The sequence below is a fragment of the Salmo salar genome, unplaced genomic scaffold, assembly GCF_905237065.1.
Source record: "Salmo salar unplaced genomic scaffold, Ssal_v3.1, whole genome shotgun sequence".
Classification (NCBI taxonomy): Eukaryota; Metazoa; Chordata; class Actinopteri; order Salmoniformes; family Salmonidae; genus Salmo; species Salmo salar.
This window is the reverse complement of record NW_025550934.1, coordinates 246,187-266,667: the sequence shown is the minus strand read 5'-3', so window position 1 is coordinate 266,667 and position 20,481 is coordinate 246,187. Positions and strand designations below refer to the sequence as shown.

General features: G+C 48.8%; 1 protein-coding gene across 1 annotated transcript in view; it reads right to left on the bottom strand.

The window, feature by feature from the left end:
- Positions 1-1,163: 1,163 nt before the first annotated feature.
- Positions 1,164-20,481, bottom strand: part of LOC106592644 (grainyhead-like protein 2 homolog) — a 35,453-nt gene continuing 16,135 nt past the window's right edge. Inside the window, exons 6-15 of the mRNA XM_045714118.1 lie at positions 19,994-20,105; positions 17,515-17,609; positions 13,401-13,559; positions 12,164-12,221; positions 10,481-10,614; positions 10,124-10,161; positions 4,641-4,735; positions 4,095-4,180; positions 2,740-2,798; positions 1,164-2,500 (exon numbers count right to left, since the gene is read on the bottom strand). Of these exons, the coding sequence (XP_045570074.1) occupies positions 2,386-2,500; positions 2,740-2,798; positions 4,095-4,180; positions 4,641-4,735; positions 10,124-10,161; positions 10,481-10,614; positions 12,164-12,221; positions 13,401-13,559; positions 17,515-17,609; positions 19,994-20,105 (951 nt within the window). The 3' untranslated portion in view covers positions 1,164-2,385. The remainder of the gene's footprint in view (positions 2,501-2,739; positions 2,799-4,094; positions 4,181-4,640; positions 4,736-10,123; positions 10,162-10,480; positions 10,615-12,163; positions 12,222-13,400; positions 13,560-17,514; positions 17,610-19,993; positions 20,106-20,481) is intronic.

Sequence of the window (20,481 nt, the reverse complement as noted above, 5' to 3'; positions counted from 1 at the left end):
ATAGGGGTGGGGAGGAGGGATATAGGGGTGGGGAGGAGGGATATAGGGGTGGGGAGGAGGGATATAGGGGTGGGGGATAGTGGGTCTGGGGAGGAGGGATATAGGGGTGGGGAGGAGGGATATAGGGGTGGGGAGGAGTTATATAGGGGTGGGGAGGAGGGATATAGGGGTGGGGGGATAGTGGGTCTGGGGAGGAGGGATATAGGGGTGGGGAGGAGGGATATAGAGGTGGGGAGGAGGGATATAGGGGTGGGGAGGAGTTATATAGGGGTGGGGAGGAGGGATATAGGGGTGGGGGATAGTGGGTCTGGGGAGGAGGGATATAGGGGTGGGGAGGAGGGATATAGGGGTGGGGAGGAGGGATATAGGGGTGGGGAGGAGGGATATAGGGGTGGGGGATAGTGGGTCTGGGGAGGAGGGATATAGGGGTGGGGAGGAGGGATATAGAGGTGGGGAGGAGGGATATAGGGGTGGGGAGGAGGGATATAGGGGTGGGGAGGAGTTATATAGGGGTGGGGAGGAGGGATATAGGGGTGGGGGATAGTGGGTCTGGGGAGGAGGGATATAGGGGTGGGGAGGAGAGATATAGGGGTGGGGGATAGTGGGTCTTGGGAGGAGTGATATAGGGGTGGAGGATAGTGGGTCTGGGGAGGAGGGATATAGGGGTGGGGAGGAGAGATATAGGGGTGGGGGGATAGTGGGTCTGGGGAGGAGGGATATAGGGGTGGAGGATAGTGGGTCTGGGGAGGAGTGATATAGGGGTGGGGAGGAGGGATATAGGGGTGGGGAGGAGGGATATAGGGGTGGGGGATAGTGGGTCTGGGGAGGAGTGATATAGGGGTGGGGGATAGTGGGTCTGGGGAGGAGGGATATAGGGGTGGGTCTGGGGAGGAGGGATATAGGGGTGGGGAGGAGAGATATAGGGGTGGGGAGGAGGGATATAGGGGTGGGGAGGAGGGATATAGGGGTGGGTCTGGGGAGGAGGGATATAGGGGTGGGGAGGAGGGATATAGGGGTGGGGAGGAGGGATATAGGGGTGGGGGGATAGTGGGTCTGGGGAGGAGTGATATAGGGGTGGGGAGGAGTGATATAGGGGTGGGGAGGAGGGATATAGGGGTGGGGAGGAGGGATATAGGGGTGGGGAGGAGGGATATAGGGGTGGGGAGGAGGGATATAGGGGTGGGGAGGAGGGATATAGGGGTGGGTCTGGGGAGGAGGGATATAGGGGTGGGGGATAAGAGGTCACTACGTCGTCGTTTGTATCTGTATGTTTTTGTATCGTTGATAAAATATCCAATAAAATCTCCTATAAAACAATATGAATCAGTCTTGTTGAGTGCTTCTACGAGAACAGTTGTTGACTGGACTTTAAAAGCAGCAGGGCTTTGAAGCCTCAGCTTTAATGGGCTCTGTACCATTTGGGACTCTGCGTTTTGTTCGGCGTTACTTCCTCTCAGTCACAAGAGATGTCATTTCCTCTCAGTCACAGAGATGTCATTTCCTCTCAGTCACAAGAGATGTCATTTCCTCTCAGTCACAAGAGATGTCATTTCCTCTCAGTCACAAGAGATGTCATTTCCTCTCAGTCACAAGAGATGTCATTTCCTCTCGGTCACAGAGATGTCATTTCCTCTCGGTCACAGAGATGTCATTTCCTCTCGGTCACAGAGATGTCATTTCCTCTCGGTCACAGAGATGTCATTTCCTCTCAGTCACAGAGATGTCATTTCCTCTCAGTCACAAGAGATGTAATTTCCTCTCAGTCACAGAGATGTAATTTCCTCTCAGTCACAGAGATGTCATTTCCTCTCGGTCACAGAGATGTAATTTCCTCTCGGTCACAGAGATGTAATTTCCTCTCGGTCACAGAGATGTCATTTCCTCTCAGTCACAAGAGATGTCATTTCCTCTCAGTCACAAGAGATGTCATTTCCTCTCAGTCACAGAGATGTCATTTCCTCTCAGTCACAGAGATGTCATTTCCTCTCAGTCACAAGAGATGTCATTTCCTCTCAGTCACAGAGATGTAATTTCCTCTCAGTCACAGAGATGTCATTTCCTCTCAGTCACAGAGATGTCAGGAGCCCAGGCGAGATGGGAGGTTGGGGGTGAGGATTACGTTCAGAAGGCACTAACTGGGAGGAAGCTAATGGAACCATGCTGGAGAGAGAGAGAGAGGCAGATCAGAGCCCCTAATGTCCCACTGGAGTCCCAGTCTCCACCAGCAGGGGGAGCTATTGGGGGGGGTTGAGCCGATTAACTACTGAACAACGCAGGTATCCCATCCACCGTCTGGAGCGGGAGCCTTGGCGTCCAGCATTGGCTCTGAGGTGTGGGTGCCGTCCAGTGTGGTTTGAGATGAGGCCCCTACTCCCTCGCGAAGGGTCAGATCTCTGCCAGCGTGACCCGGAAGCAGTCCGCTGACCTCTCGATGGACAGGGTGAAGGTGTCCTCGTTGGAATAGTGGTCTATGATACTGTCATTCATGTTCACCAGGATCCTGAGGGAGAGAAGGAAAAGGTTCTCATTTCATAAGCAAAAAAAATTACATTTAAAAAACATCTGTACAAGCATAGAGGAACGACTCGCCCTCTGTTGTTCTGGAACGACTCGCCCTCTGTTGTTCTGGAACGACTCGCCCTCTGTTGTTCTGGAACGACTCACCCTCTGTTGTTCTGGAACGACTCGCCCTCTGTTGTTCTGGAACGACTCACCCTCTGTTGTTCTGGAATGACTCACCCTCTGTTGTTCTGGTAGATCTTGGTATTCTCGCGGGGTACTCCATACTTCTCTGAGATCTGTGAAAACAGTTACAGAGGATGTCACGATACGTGGCCGGTTTTATTACAGTTATCCTGGTTTCCAGTGTATCAACACTGAACAGAAATATAAACACAACATGTAAAGTGTTGGTCTCATGTTTCATGAGCTGAAATAAAAGATCCCAGAAATGTCCCATAGAGTTATGGTATGGGCCCCATGGTGGAGGTGGGGTTATGGTATGGACCAGGCGTAAGCTACGGACAACGAAATCAACTGCATTTTATCCGATGGCAATTTGAATACGCAGAGATACCGTGATGAGATCCTGAGGCCCCGTTGTCGTGCCGTTCGTCCTCCTCCATCACCTCATGTTTCAGCATGATAAAGCACTGCCCCATGTCACAAGGATCTGTACACAATTCCTGGAAGCTGAAAATGTCCCAGTTCTTCCATGGCCTGCATACTCACCAGACATGTCACCCATTGAGCATGTTTGGGATGCTCTGGATGTTCCAGTTCCCGCCAATATCCAGCAACTTCGCACAGCCATTGAAGAGGAGTGGGACGACATTCCATAGACCACATCTCCCGGGTGGCGCAGTGGTCTAAGGCTGTGCCACTACAGATCCTGGTTCGAGTCCAGGCTCTGTCGCAGCCGGCCGTGACCGGGAGACCCATGGGGCGGCGCACAATTTGCCCGGCGTCGTCCGGGTTAGGGGCGGGTTTGTCCGGCAGGGATGTTCTTGTCCCACCGCGCTCTAGCGACTCCTGTGGCGGGCCGGGCGCAGTGCACGCTGACACCATCACCAGGTGTACGGTGTTTCCTCCGACACATTGGTGCGGCCGGCTTCCGGGTTAAGCGGGCAGCGTTGTGTCAAGAAGCAGTGCGGCTTGGTTGGGTCGTGTTTTCGGAGGACGCACTGCTCTCGACCTTCGCCTCTCCCGAGTCCGTACTGGAGTTGCAGCGATGGGACAAGACTGTAACTACCAATTGGATACCAGGACATATGGGAGAAAAATGAACAATAAAAACATTCCTCAGGCCCCAATCAACAGCCTGATCAACTCTATGCGAAGGAGATGTGTCGCGCCGCATGAGGCGAATGGTGGTCACACCAGATACTGACCGGTTTTCTGATCCACGCCCCCTACCTCATTATTAAGGTATCTCTGACCAACAGATTCATATCCTGTAATCCCAGTCATGTGAAATCCATAGATTACGGCCTAATTAATTAATTTCAATTGACTGATTTCCTGATATGAACTGTAACTCGGAAATATGTTTACTATTGTTGCGTGCTGCGATTATATTTTTTAGTTGTACTTACTGCTTCCAGCAAGGCCATCAGAGTGGGAGACTTCAACATCAGAGCATCAAACACCTCATCTGATTCCTTCCTCACATACAGCAGGACTGTAGACACGGGGAATAGAGAGGACGTATTATGGTCAATAAGGCTTGACACAGTTAGTTTGTTGATTTACAGAAAACCAATTCAGATGTCATTTGAGTAGGCTTGAAACAAACATGGACATTTTCTTTATTACAGGAGACGTGACTGATGTTCCCTGTAGAGAGGAGACGTGACTGATGTTCCCTGTAGAGAGGAGACGTGACTGATGTTCCCTGTAGAGAGGAGACGTGACTGATGTTCCCTGTAGAGAGGAGACGTGACTGATGTTCCCTGTAGAGAGGAGACGTGACTGATGTTCCCTGTAGAGAGGAGACGTGACTGATGTTCCCTGTAGAGAGGAGACGTGACTGATGTTCCCTGTAGAGAGGAGACGTGACTGATGTTCCCTGTAGACAGGGAGACGTGACTGATGTTCCCTGTAGACAGGGAGACGTGACTGTCGTTATGACAACCACCCACCTCTCTTCCGGGTTTCTGGTTTGAAGTGTTTGGCAGGAGGAGGCGAACAGACGTGCTCCTCATCAGGCCGTGCCACCCTCTTCATCGCGACGCCCCTGAAACACAGGAAGACATCAACAGTGGGAACGAACAGCCAACAGGATAGGATAGGATAATAGGATCCCATTTAAGGGTTTTAAACAGCAGCCAAATCCAGCAGCTCTAACTCCTCATCAGTCCTTTAAACGCTGTAAATGCAGACCAACTAGTGAGAAATAGTCACAGCATTGAGGAGGATTTCATTACACGCTGTTTTAAATAGAGACCTACATCAGAACGTGGCCATTATGTCACCATGGAAACGTGGCCATTACGTCTCCATGGAAACACACGGCAGCTTATCGAAGCAGCCACTGGAATGTGTGGATTTGATATTTCTCCTACCCTCTCTATCCAACCCTCTCTCTCTACCCTCTCTCCTGCCCTCTCTCCTGCCCTCTCTCCGACCCTCTCTTCTACCCTCTCTATCCAACCCTCTCTCCTACCCTCTCTCCAACCCCTCTCTCCTACCCCTCTCTCATACTCTCCTTTCTCCTACCCTCTCCAACCCTCTCTCCTACCCTCTCTCCTACCTTCTCTGCTACCCTCTCTGCTACACTTCTCTCCAACCCTCCTCACTACTACCCTTCTCTCCTACCCTCTCTCCTACCCTCCTCTCTCCTACCCTCTACTACCCTCCTCTCTCCTACCCTTCTCTCCTACCTTCTCTCCTACCCTCTCTCCTACCCTCTCTACTACCCTCTCTACTACCCTCTCTCCTACCCTCTCTCCAACCCTGTCTCCAACCCTCTCTCCTACCCTCTCTCCAACCCTCTCTCCTACCCTCTCTCCAACCCTCTCTCCTACCCTCTCTTCTGCCCTCTCTCCTACCCTCTCCTACCCTCCTCTCTACTACCCTCTCTCATACCCTCTCTCCTGCCCTCCTCTCTCCTACCCTCTCCTACCCTCCTCTCTCCTACCCTCTCTCCAACCCCTCTCTCCTGCCCTCTCTCCTACCCTCTCTCTCCTACCCTCTCTCCAACCCTCTCTCCTACCCTCCTCTCTCCTACCCTCTCTCCAACCCTCTCTCCTGCCCTCTCTCCTACCCTCTCTCCTACCCTCTCTCCAACCCTCTCTCCTACCCTCCTCTCTCCTACCCTCTCTCCAACCCTCTCTCCTGCCCTCTCTCCTACCCTCTCTCCTACCCTCTCTCCAACCCTTCTCCCCTACCCTCCTCTCTTCTACCCTCTCTCCTACCCTCCTCTCTCCTACCCTCCTCTCTTCTACCCTCTCTCCTACCCTCTCTTCTGCCCTCTCTCCTACCCTCTCCTACCCTCCTCTCTCCTACCCTCTCTCATACCCTCTCTCCTGCCCCTCTCTCCTACCCTCCTCTCTCCTACCCTCTCCTACCCTCCTCTCTCCTACCCTCTCTCCAACCCTCTCTCCTGCCCTCTCTCCTACCCTCTCTCCTACCCTCCTCTCTCCTACCCTCTCTCCTACCCTCCTCTCTCCTACCCTCTCTCCTACCCTCTCTCCTACCCTCCTCTCTCCTACCCTCCTCTCTCCTACCCTCCTCTCTCCTACCCTCTCTCCTACCCTCTCTCCTACCCTCCTCTCTCCTACCCTCCCTCTCTCCTACCCTCCTCTCTCCTACCCTCTCCCTACCCTCCTCTCTCCTACCCTCTCTCCTACCCTCTCTCCTACCCTCCTCTCTCCTACCCTCCTCTCTCCTACCCTCTCCTACCCTCCTCTCTCCTACCCTCCTCTCTCCTACCCTCCTCTCTCCTACCCTCTCCTACCCTCCTCTCTCCTACCCTCCTCTCTCCTACCCTCCTCTCTCCTACCCTCTCTCCTACCCTCTCTCCTACCCTCCTCTCCCCTACCCTCCTCTCTCCTACCCTCCTCTCTCCTACCCTCCTCTCTTCTACCCTCTCTCCAACCCTCTCTCCTACATGAAATCTTATTAAAATGTGTTCGTGTACAACCCCAGGAAGACTACGACACCTGTTTTTAATATTTTCTGTCAAGCGAGCACTTAGATATGGTCATTTTAACCTTTTCATAAATTCATAGAGTGTTTGGGAATGACGTAGAGTAAGGTTTTGTGAATGTAGAGTGAGAAAGTGGTCGTGCGTTTGGACAATTAAGACACTGCAGTAAATAAACCTTAATAAAAATATCTGTCTCGTCCAGGACCGGAGTCTACTGCAGACCGGTGGTTCATAGCCAATCAGAGCTACAGTAGGTCTATATGCAAATTAGCCATATGCCACACAAGCCTGTCATCATTCACTATGAACTGGACTGTGTGTTTACAGGCAGTAGGACCTGCCATCATTCACTATGAACTGGACTGTGTGTTTACAGGCAGTAGGACCTGTCATCATTCACTATGAACTGGACTGTGTGTTTACAGGCAGTAGGACCTGTCATCATTCACTATGAACTGGACTGTGTGTTTACAGGCAGTAGGACCTGTCATCATTCACTATGAACTGGACTGTGTGTTTACAGGCAGTAGGACCTGTCATCATTCACTATGAACTGGACTGTGTGTTTACAGTAGGACCTGTCATCATTCACTATGAACTGGACTGTGTGTTTACAGGCAGTAGGACCTGTCATCATTCACTATGAACTGGACTGTGTGTTTACAGGCAGTAGGACCTGCCATCATTCACTATGAACTGGACTGTGTGTTTACAGGCAGTAGGACCTGCCATCATTCACTATGAACTGGACTGTGTGTTTACAGTAGGACCTGTCATCATTCACTATGAACTGGACTGTGTTTACAGGCAGTAGGACCTGCCATCATTCACTATGAACTGGACTGTGTTTACAGGCAGTAGGACCTGTCATCATTCACTATGAACTGGACTGTGTGTTTACAGACAGTAGGGCCTGCCATCATTCACTATGAGCTGGACTGTGTTTACAGGCAGTAGGACCTGCCATCATTCACTATGAACTGGACTGTGTGTTTACAGACAGTAGGGCCTGCCATCATTCACTATGAACTGGACTGTGTTTACAGGCAGTAGGACCTGCCATCATTCACTATGAACTGGACTGTGTGTTTACAGGCAGTAGGACCTGCCATCATTCACTATGAACTGGACTGTGTGTTTACAGTAGGACCTGCCATCATTCACTATGAACTGGACTGTGTGTTTACAGGCAGTAGGTCCTGCCATCATTCACTATGAACTGGACTGTGTGTTTACAGGCAGTAGGACCTGCCATCATTCACTATGAACTGGACTGTGTTTACAGTAGAGTAGCCAGTCTTACTGTATGGTGTATTACAGTAGAGTAGCCAGTCTAACTGTATGGTGTATTACAGTAGAGTAGCCAGCCTTACTGTATGGTGTATTACAGTAGAGTAGCCAGTCTTACTGTATGGTGTATTATAGTAGAGTAGCCAGTCTAACTGTATGGTGTATTATAGTAGAGTAGCCAGTCTTACTGTATGGTGTATTACAGTAGAGTAGCCAGTCTTACTGTATGGTGTATTACAGTAGAGTAGCCAGTCTTACTGTATGGTGTATTACAGTAGAGTAGCCAGTCTTACTGTATGGTGTATTATAGTAGAGTAGCCAGTCTGTATGGTGTATTACAGTAGAGTAGCCAGTCTTACTGTATGGTGTATTACAGTAGAGTAGCCAGACACTTACCCTTCCCTCTCCATCTAAACAGCTACACTTACCCTTCCCTCTCCATCTAAACAGCTACACTTACCCTTCCCTCTCCATCTATACAGCTACACTTACCCTTCCCTCTCCATCTATACAGCTACACTTACCCTTCCCTCTCCATCTATACAGCTACACTTACCCTTCCCTCTATTAGAACTATACAGCTACACTTACCCTTCCCTCTCCATCTAAACAGCTACACTTACCCTTCCCTGTCCATCTATACAGCTACACTTACCCTTCCCTCTCCATCTATACAGCTACACTTACCCTTCCCTCTCCATCTATACAGCTACACTTACCCTTCCCTCTCCATCTATACAGCTACACTTACCCTTCCCTCCCCATCTATACAGCTACACTTACCCTTCCCTCTCCATCTATACAGCTACACTTACCCTTCCCTCTCCATCTATACAGCTACACTTACCCTTCCCTCTCCATCTATACAGCTACACTTACCCTTCCCTCTCCATCTATACAGCTACACTTACCCTTCCCTCTCCATCTAAACAGCTACACTTACCCTTCCCTCTCCATCTATACAGCTACACTTACCCTTCCCTCTCCATCTATACAGCTACACTTACCCTTCCCTCTCCATCTAAACAGCTACACTTACCCTTCCCTCTCCATCTATACAGCTACACTTACCCTTCCCTCCCCATCTATACAGCTACACTTACCCTTCCCTCTATTAGAACTATACAGCTACACTTACCCTTCCCTCTCCATCTATACAGCTACACTTACCCTTCCCTCTCCATCTAAACAGCTACACTTACCCTTCCCTCTCCATCTATACAGCTACACTTACCCTTCCCTCTCCATCTATACAGCTACACTTACCCTTCCCTCTCCATCTATACAGCTACACTTACCCTTCCCTCTCCATCTATACAGCTACACTTACCCTTCCCTCTCCATCTATACAGCTACACTTACCCTTCCCTCCCCATCTATACAGCTACACTTACCCTTCCCTCTCCATCTATACAGCTACACTTACCCTTCTCTCTCCATCTATACAGCTACACTTACCCTTCCCTCTCCATCTATACAGCTACACTTACCCTTCCCTCTCCATCTAAACAGCTACACTTACCCTTCCCATCTATACAGCTACACTTACCCTTCCCTCCCCATCTATACAGCTACACTTACCCTTCCCTCCACCATCTATACAGCTACACTTACCCTTCCCTTCCCATCTATACAGCTACACTTACCCTTCCCTCTCCATCTATACAGCTACACTTACCCTTCCCTCTCCATCTATACAGCTACACTTACCCTTCCCTCTCCATCTATACAGCTACACTTACCCTTCCCTCCCCATCTATACAGCTACACTTACCCTTCCCCTCTCCATCTATACAGCTACACTTACCCTTCCCTCTCCATCTATACAGCTACACTTACCCTTCCCTCTCCATCTATACAGCTACACTTACCCTTCCCATCTATACAGCTACACTTACCCTTCCCTCTCCATCTATACAGCTACACTTACCCTTCCCTCCCCATCTATACAGCTACACTTACCCTTCCCTCCCCATCTATACAGCTACACTTACCCTTCCCTCTCCATCTATACAGCTACACTTACCCTTCCCTCTCCATCTATACAGCTACACTTACCCTTCCCTCTCCATCTATACAGCTACACTTACCCTTCCCTCTATTAGAACTATACAGCTGCACTTACCCTTCCCATCTATACAGCTACACTTACCCTTCCCTCTCCATCTATACAGCTACACTTACCCTTCCCTCTCCATCTCCTCTGTGTTGAAGGCAAAGACCTAGGGGTGGACAACACAGACAGACAGATGAATCACAAGGCAAAGACCTAGAGGTGGACAACACAGACAGACAGATGAATCACAAGGCAAAGACCTAGGGGTGGACAACACAGACAGACAGATGAATCACAAGGCAAATACCTAGGGGTGGACAACACAGACAGACAGATGAATCACGCTGTAAGATTGTATCTAAGATAATCACTTTCATTACCAAATGATAGAGATATTCTGGATCATTCTGGTCATTATTGACTCATGCATTTGTCTGTGTGTCACGGTGGCTGGTTTAACCGTTGTCTCCAAAAGTGTCTCTCACCTGTCCAGTCCTCTGCAGGTGCCCGAAGTTGACGTCTGGGATGAACAGGACAGGCTGGGTGTCCAGGTCAGAGAGGGACTTGAAAAACATTGTATCTGACTTCCTGTCCAACGCTGCCAGGCTCCCAGCCGTCCCTGGAACACGGGAGAGAAACAACATGCAAGGTTACTCGCGGTTAGTCTACATAGAACAACAACAAAAAAAAACATCGGCACACCTACTGTCACAGGTACACAGGTGCGTAGGTTGTCACGCCCTGACCTGAGAGAGCCTTTTTTAATGTCTCTATTTAGGTTTGGTCAGGGTGTGATTTGGGTGGGCATTCTATGTCCTTTTTTTTTTCTATGTTTTTCGTATTTCTTTGTTTTGGCCTGGTATGGCTCTCAATCAGGGACAGCTGTACATCGTTGTCGCTGATTGGGAGCCATACTTAGGCAGCCTGTTTTCCTTCGGGTTTTTGTGGGTAGTTATTTCTGTTTAGTGTTTTGCACCTGACGGAACTGTTGGTCGTTTTGTAATTTCGTCTAAAAGCGTTCTCAGTAAATACATTTCATGATGAGCACTAACCACGCTGCATCTTGGTCCCCTCTTTCAGACGATCGTTAGTTACACAGGTACACAGGTGAGTAGGAAAAACAAATCATAAACTGAAGTCTGACGTCCAGTTGATTCAGATCCATGCAACCATCATCCACCTTCCCTGCCTTACCAGTTGATGTCCCGTTGATTCAGATCCATGCAACCATCATCCACCTTCCCTGCCTGCACCAGTCTGAATGTCCCGGTTGTCGTATGGATTAGACCAAAAACGAAACAGTCCTGTCAGGTGCAACTGCCACGTCCTGACCAGTATTAGGGATTATTTGTTATGGTAGTTTGGTCAGGACGTGGCAGAGGGTATTTTGTTTATGTGGTTCGGGGTGGTGGTTTATTTAGTTCCGGGTTATGTTCTGTGTTAGTATTTCTATGTTCTTTCTGGTTAGTTGTATATCTATGTCTAGTAAATTGGGGGTTGGACTCTCAATTGGAGGCAGGTGTTTTCTAGTTGCCTCTGATTGGGAGTCCTATATATGGGTATGTGTTTGGTTTAGTGTTGGTGGGAGATTGTTTCTTGTTTTGCCGTGTGTAAGCCTGACAAGACTGTCTAGTTCGTTTGCGTTTTTTTGTATACGTGTTTATTTTGGTTTTTCCTTCTTTGTCCGTAATAAAGAAGATGAGTGTACACTTCCCTGCTGCATTTTGGTCCTCTCCTTACGACAACCGTGACAGCAACAAACACTAAACGAGGAATAACTACCCACAAAATCCCATAGGAAAAAAAACACCCCTCTTAAATAGGACCTTCAATTAGAGGCAACGAGGAGCAGCTGCTTCCAATTGAAGGTCCAACCCAATAAAACACCACATAGAAATAGACATACTAGAACTAACATAGAAATAAACTAACATAGAACATAGCCCGACAAACCCCGAAACACTCTAAACAAACACCCCCTGCCACGTCCTGACCAAACTACAATAACAAATAACCCCTTATACTGGTCAGGACGTGACACTGAACCCCTAATCATAGCTTCCTGTTGAATCCAGACAGGAACTCTCGTTACCGCAGGAGAACTTCAGGACGTTAATAGCAACCGGTATGTTCTTTACCATTATCTCCATGGAAACTACTTATCTGACCTTTGGGCTTCATCCGGATCTGCTTCCTCTCCTCGCCACGGATTTTCCTTTCTGCTCCCTGTGGAATGGACGGGATGATTAACACCAGGGATTAGGAGGAGAGATGGAAACCTGGAATGGATGGGATGATTAATACCAGGGATTAGGAGGAGAGATGGAAACATGGAATGGATGGGATGATTAATACCAGGGATTAGGAGGAGAGATGGAAACATGGAATGGATGGGATGATTAATACCAGGGATTAGGAGGAGAGATGGAAACATGGAATGGATGGGATGATTAATACCAGGGATTGGGAGGAGAGATGGAATGGATGGGATGATTAATACCAGGGATTAGGAGGAGAGATGGAAACATGGAATGGATGGGATGATTAATACCAGTCCACCCCACCTCCCATCTCCCCAGCCCACCACCAGTCCAGCCCACCTCCCCAGCCCACCCCACCTCCCCAGCCCACCCCACCTCCCATCTCCCCAGTCCACCCCCAGTCCAGCCAACCCCCAGTCCACCTCCCATCTCCCCAGTCCACCTCCCATCTCACCAGTGTACCTCCCATCTCCCCAGCCCACCCCCAGTCCAGCCAACCCCCAGTCCAGCCAACCCCACCACCTCCCATCTCCCCAGTCCACCTCCCATCTCACCAGTCCACCTCCCATCTCCCCAGCCCACCCCAGTCCAGCCAACCCCCAGTCCACCTCCCATCTCCCCAGTCCACCTCCCATCTCCCCAGTCCACCTCCCATCTCACCAGTGTACCTCCCATCTCCCCAGCCCACCCCCAGTCCAGCCAACTCCCAGTCCACCTCCCATCTCCCCAGCCCACCACCAGTCCAGCCCACCTCCCATCTCCCAGCCAACCCCCAGTCCAGCCCACCTCCCCAGTCCAGCCCACCTCCCATCTCCCCAGCCCACCCCCAGTCCAGCCCACCCTACCTCCCATTTCCCCAGTCCAGCCCACCCTACCTCCCATTTCCCCAGTCCAGCCCACCTGTATTTTTGACAACTTTTAATTTTACTTCCCTACATTCTTAAAGAAAATAATGTACTTTTTACTCCATACATTTTCCCTGACACCTAAAAGTACTCGTTACATTTTGAATTCTTAGCAGGACAGAAAAATTTGCCAATTCACACACTTTTTAATTTTGATACAGTATATTTAAAACCAAATAGTTTTAGAGAGCCTTCCGTGGAGGGGTTTAGGGTTAAAGGTCAAAGAGAGAGAGACTCGCCTTGTCACAGAAGACCTTGATCTCAGAGAAGGCTCTGTGTGTGGGTGTGTTGCAGCGATGGTTATAGCTGTAAGTGTCTATCTGGATCCTCAGAGGCATGCCTTTCACCCCCTTCTGGCAGGAGAAGTCTGTACTCAGACAGTTCACTGTGATGAATACCTGGTCGAGAGAAGAGAGAGTACAGGTTACATCTATATGAAATAGGGCTAGCACCATTACCGTACAACCCACGGTTATGAAAACAGACTGTCGTGAAAATAATAATACAAATAAACATCATGAAGAAAACTTCCGGGGAATTCGATACGGTTTAAATCTGTTTCTGCGATAACAACGTTGTCAGAATAATGTTGTATCCTAATGATAATAATTAACAAATCGATAAGCTTCGACTAATCGCCCAAAGGTTTGTAAGACTCTAGGTTTAATAATAATTAGTCAAAGACTCAGCTTTCTGCAAAAGGTTCTGTACAGTTTATTCGCGAGAACGTTCTGAAGTCCATTACATTTTAGTCATTTAGCAGACGCTCTTATCCAGAGCGACTTACAGTAGTGAATGCATACATTTCATTTCATGCATTTTTTGTTGTTGTACTGGCCCCCTGTTGGAATCGAACCCACAACCCTGGCGTTGCAAACACCATGCTCTACCAACTGAGCCACAGGGAAGATGACATTACACAAAGACATTCATTTTATTACTCACTCCCCGCTTACGCACATACCTCCACACGAACAGTAGGTGAGTTGTATCCCTTCTCCAGAGTTCTCACCACTGTTTATCGCTACCCAGCGCTGTCCGTTCTATTTCCCCCCGAGATTAGAGGAAACTTGAAAAGGACTCCCTGTCCTATCATATGTTTCTCAGAGTTCTAGCCAGGTCGGGTCAACCACAGTTGAATTGTTCTCGGTATTTTCTTAGACACACACACACACACACACACACACACACACACATTTCTATCCCTCACATCTCTACCAAACCTTATTGGACTTACGTTTAGTACTTTAATTATTCATTATACATGCTACATAAACTAATAATCACTAATAGTTTGGTTTCAGGGTGGAATAATTTAATCATTACCTTTAAACATATATATTCCCTTATCACCAACAGGGAGCGGATAATAGCCTGTCTGTAGGCCTGTTTCTGACAGACCAACAGGAAGTGGATAATGGCCTGTTTCTGACAGACCAACAGGAAGTGGCTAATGGCCTGTTTGACAGACCAACAGGAAGCGGATAATGGCCTGTTTCTGACAGACCAACAGGAAGCGGATAATGGCCTGTTTCTGACAGACCAACAGGAAGCGGGATAATGGCCTGTTTCTGACAGACCAACAGGGAGCGGGATAATGGCCTGTTTCTGACAGACCAACAGGAAGCGGATAATGGCCTGTTTCTGACAGACCAACAGGGAGCGGATAATGGCCCGTTTCTGACAGACCAACAGGAAGCGGATAATGGCCTGTTTCTGACAGACCAACAGGAAGCGGATAATGGCCTGTTTCTGACAGACCAACAGGGAGCGGATAATGGCCTGTTTCTGACAGACCAACAGGAAGCGGATAATGGCCTGTTTCTGACAGACCAACAGGAAGCGGGATAATGGCCTGTTTCTGACAGACCAACAGGGAGCGGATAATGGCCTGTTTCTGACAGACCAACAGGGAGCGGGATAATGGCCTGTTTCTGACAGACCAAGGGTCTGGGTGCGGATAATGGCCTGTTTCTGACAGACCAACAGAGAGAGGATAATGGCCTGTTTCTGACAGACCAAGGTCAGGAGCGGATAATGGCCTGTTTCTGACAGACCAACAGGGAGCGGGATAATGGCCTGTTTCTGACAGACCAACTGGAAACGGATAATGGCCTGTTTCTGACAGACCAACAGGAAGTGGATAATGGCCTGTTTCTGACAGACCAACAGGGAGCGGATAATGGCCTGTTTCTGACAGACCAACAGGGAGCGGGATAATGGCCTGTTTCTGACAGACCAACAGGGAGAGGATAATGGCCTGTTTCTGACAGACCAACAGGGAGAGGATAATGGCCTGTTTCTGACAGACCAACAGGGAGAGGATAATGGCCTGTTTCTGACAGACCAACAGGAAGCGGATAATGGCCTGTTTCTGACAGACCAACAGGGAGAGGATAATGGCCTGTTTCTGACAGACCAACAGGAAGCGGATAATGGCCTGTTTCTGACAGACCAACAGGAAGCGGATAATGGCCTGTTTCTGACAGACCAACAGGGAGCGGGATAATGGCCTGTTTCTGACAGACCAATCAGGAGGCGGATAATGGCCTGTTTCTGACAGACCAACAGAGAGCGGATAATGGCCTGTTTCTGACAGACCAACAGGAAGCGGATAATGGCCTGTTTCTGACAGACCAACAGGGAGCGGGATAATGGCCTGTTTCTGACAGACCAACTGGAAGCGGATAATGGCCTGTTTCTGACAGACCAACAGGAAGCGGATAATGGCCTGTTTCTGACAGACCAACAGGGAGCGGATAATGGCCTGTTTCTGACAGACCAACAGGGAGCGGGATAATGGCCTGTTTCTGACAGACCAACAGGGAGCGGATAATGGCCTGTTTCTGACAGACCAACAGGGAGAGGATAATGGCCTGTTTCTGACAGACCAACAGGGAGAGGATAATGGCCTGTTTCTGACAGACCAACAGGAAGCGGATAATGGCCTGTTTCTGACAGACCAACAGGAAGCGGATAATGGCCTGTTTCTGACAGACCAACAGGAAGCGGATAATGACCTGTTTCTGACAGACCAACAGGGTGCGGATAATGGCCTGTTTCTGACAGACCAACAGGAAGCGGATAATGGCCTGTTTCTGACAGACCAACAGGAAGCGGATAATGGCCTGTTTCTGACAGACCAACAGGGAGCGGATAATGGCCTGTTTCTGACAGACCAACAGGGAGCGGGATAATGGCCTGTTTCTGACAGACCAAGGGTCTGGGTGCGGATAATGGCCTGTTTCTGACAGACCAACAGAGAGAGGATAATGGCCTGTTTCTGACAGACCAAGGGTCTGGGTGCGGATAATGGCCTGTTTCTGACAGACCAACAGGGAGCGGGATAATGGCCTGTTTCTGACAGACCAACTGGAAACGGATAATGGCCTGTTTCTGACAGACCAACAGGAAGTGGATAATGGCCTGTTTCTGACAGACCAACAGGAAGCGGATAATGGCCTGTTTCTGACAGACCAACAGGGAGCGGGATAATGGCCTGTTTCTGACAGACCAACAGGGAGAGGATAATGGCCTGTTTCTGACAGACCAACAGGGAGAGGATAATGGCCTGTTTCTGACAGACCAACAGGGAGCGGATAATGGCCTGTTTCTGACAGACCAACAGGAAGTGGATAATGGCCTGTTTCTGACAGACCAACAGGAAGCGGATAATGGCCTGTTTCTGACAGACCAACAGGAAGCGGATAATGACCTGTTTCTGACAGACCAACAGGGTGCGGATAATGGCCTGTTTCTGACAGACCAACAGGGTGCGGATAATGGCCTGTTTCTGACAGACCAACAGGAAGCGGATAATGGCACCACAGGTACGACGGAACTCATTATTTACCACTGTAACGCCCTGGCCATAGAGAGGGGATTTTGTTCTTTATTTTGGTTAGGCCAGGGTGTTACATTGGGTGGGCGTTCTATGTTCATTTTTCTATGTTTTTGTATTTCTTTGTTTTGGGCCGTGTGTGTGTGTGGCTCCCAATCAGGCACAGCTGTAGTTCGTTGTTGCTGATTGGGAGTCACACATAAGTAGCCTGTTTTTCCTTTGGGTTTTTGTGGGTGATTGTTTCCGTTAGTGTGTTTTCCTGACAGAACTGTTTCTGGTCGTTTTTGTTTCGTTTTGTATCGTGTTCGTTCAGTCAATTCAAATTCTAATGATGAACACATCCTCCGCTGCACCTTGGTCTAATTCTGACGAAGGCCCTCCAAAGATTTAAGACCCTAGAAATATTTTCACTTGTTAACTTTTCTCATATCACCGTCTCCTGTACGGTACTGAGGGTAAGTTGCCACTTCTGTTGAAAAGCACTTTTATACAACAGTCCTGTTTCTCCTTACCTTGGCCTCGTCGTTGACGTCCCAAGTGAAGGAGACGGCGTTGTAGGCAATCTCCTCAACGTTCCCGATGGTGTCGAAGCTCTCTTTGTAGTCGGCTGCACGCAGAGAGGACGGTCACAGGACATCAGTATCTCTAAAACACTAACGTTGATGTTTCATTTACACAGAGCATGTTTAAAAAGAGCATTTCAAAATACCACACAGACACACACACACACACCACACACATCCTCTAAGACTCTAAATATTCCCTGCGGCAGCACAGTAGGAAATGTTTTTAACACTGCTAGCGTACGGCTAATGAGAGTGTAACAGTTTACTTCCATCCTTCTCCTCACCCCCACCTGGGCTCGTTGAACCAAGGAACCCTCTGCACACATCAACAGACACCCCTCGAAGCATCATTACCCACCGCGCACCAAAAGCCGCGGCCCTTGCAGAGCAAAGGGGAACAACTACTTCAAGGTCTCGGAGCGAGTGACATCACCGATTGAAACGCTATTAGTGCGCACCCCGCTAACTAGCTAGCCATTTCACATCGGTTACACCTATCCATTTCACACATCGGTTACACCTATCCATTTCCCCATCGGTTACACCTATCCATTTCCCTATCGGTTACACCTATCCATTTCACATCGTTACACCTATCCATTTCCCCATCGGTTACACCTATCCATTTCCCTATCGGTTACACCTATCCATTTCACATCGTTACACCTATCCATTTCCCTATCGGTTACACCTATCCATTTCACATCGGTTACACCTAGCCATTTCCCCATCGGTTACACCTATCCATTTCCCTATCGGTTACACCTAGCAATTTCACATCGGTTACACCTAGCCATTTCCCCATCGGTTACACCTAGCCATTTCACATCGGTTACACCTATCCATTTCCCTATCGGTTACACCTATCCATTTCCACATCGGTTACACCTAGCCATTTCACATCGGTTACACCTAGCCATTTTCACATCGGTTACACCTATCCATTTTCAAATCGGTTACACCTATCCATTTTCACATCGGTTACACCTATCCATTTCCCTATCGGTTACACCTATCCATTTCCCTATCGGTTACACCTATCCATTTTCACATCGGTTACACCTATCCATTTCCCCATCGGTTACACCTAGCCATTTCACATCGGTTACAACTAGCACACTAAATTCACTTCAAGAAAAGATCAGTATTTCCAAAATCTGCAACATCTTCTGTGCCCGAATCAGATTCTAAGTATTTAGTTGGCACATCCACAAAGCACAACGTTCAACACAGTTTTACGGGAAGACGAGATATAATGATGTTGTATTGGACAAGGCCACGTGACAGATAAAATATTCCCTGTCTATTTACCTATCAGTTTACTACTTCCCACAAGTTCAGACAAGTCCCCCCCCCCACCACCCACCCCCCATGTTTCGGGCCAACAGCCCTGACGCAGTGACATCGCCACCGGGCCTCAGGAGGAATCGTACCAGACCGTTAATCAAATCATCGCCCTGTGTCAGGTTTCACTGCCGGTAACGTGAGGGCTCTCCTCCTCTCACCTCCCAGGTCTACCACCGGCTGAGGGAGGATCTCCATTCTAATATGTTAGGTACCTGGGGCAGTGGACCACACCTCAGGCTGATTCTTCCGCCACTAGAGGCCGTCACTTCCCTCTGTCCCCCCCCCCGCTGTATTCCCCATCTGTTACTGTCTAGGAATTGGGAGGGTTTCTCCATGGAAATGAAGACTGGTTATGAGTCGTAGTGTGCATCAGTAACATGAGAAAAGACAGACAAGAGAGAGGAGTGGTATCGAAACGGCCATTTCCATTACCTGGGCTTTGGCTCAAAAGACACTGTGGCTTTCCTGGAGGATACTGATATCATGGTTGATCAAGTCAATGTGGGAAAAGGCATGTTGAGTTTACCGATGTCGAGGACCCTCTGTTTGGCCGTGTGTTGTCTGGAGTGCCAGTATGTTGGTTAGTTAGGGTTAGTTAGGGTTAGTTAGGGTTAGTTAGGGTTAGTTAGGGTTAGTTAGGGTTAGTTAGGGTTAGTTAGTTGTTCTTACCGATGTCGAGGACCCTCTGTTTGGCGGTGTGTTGTCTGGAGTACCAGTATGTTGGTTAGTTAGGGTTAGTTAGGGTTAGTTAGTGTTAGTTAGGGTTAGTTAGTGTTAGTTAGGGTTAGTTAGGTGTTAGTAGTTGTCCTTACCGATGTCGAGGACCCTCTGTTTGGCGGTGTGTTGTCTGGAGTGCCAGTATGTTGGTTAGTTAGGGTTAGTTAGGGTTAGTAAGGGTTAGTAAGGGTTAGTAAGGGTTGGTTAGGGTTAGTTAGGGTTAGTTAGTTGTCCTTACCGATGTCGAGGACCCTCTGTTTGGCGGTGTGTTGTCTGGAGTGCCAGTACGTTGGTTAGTTAGGGTTAGTTAGGGTTAGTAAGGGTTAGTTAGGGTTAGTTAGGGTTAGTTAGTTGTCCTTACCGATGTCGAGGACCCTCTGTTTGGCGGTGTGTTGTCTGGAGTGCCAGTACTTCCAGTGTTTCAGCTGCTCATCTCTGTCCTTATCATCACTGAACGTCACCATCACCACACTCTGGAGAGAACACAGTACATTCAGCTCAATACCCAGTACATCATTATCCAGGCTAGGGTTCAGCTCAATACCCAGTACATTATATCCAGCGGGTTCAGCTCAATACCCAGTACATCATTATCCAGGCTAGGGTTCAGCTCAATACCCAGTACATTATTATCCAGGCTAGGGTTCAGCTCAATACCCAGTACATCATTATCCAGGCAAGGGTTCAGCTCAATACCCAGTACATCATTATCCAGGCTAGGGTTCAGCTCAATACCCAGTACATCATTATCCAGGCTAGGGTTCAGCTCAATACCCAGTACATCATTATCCAGGCAAGGGTTCAGCTCAATACCCAGTACATCATTATCCAAGCTAGGGTTCAGCTCAT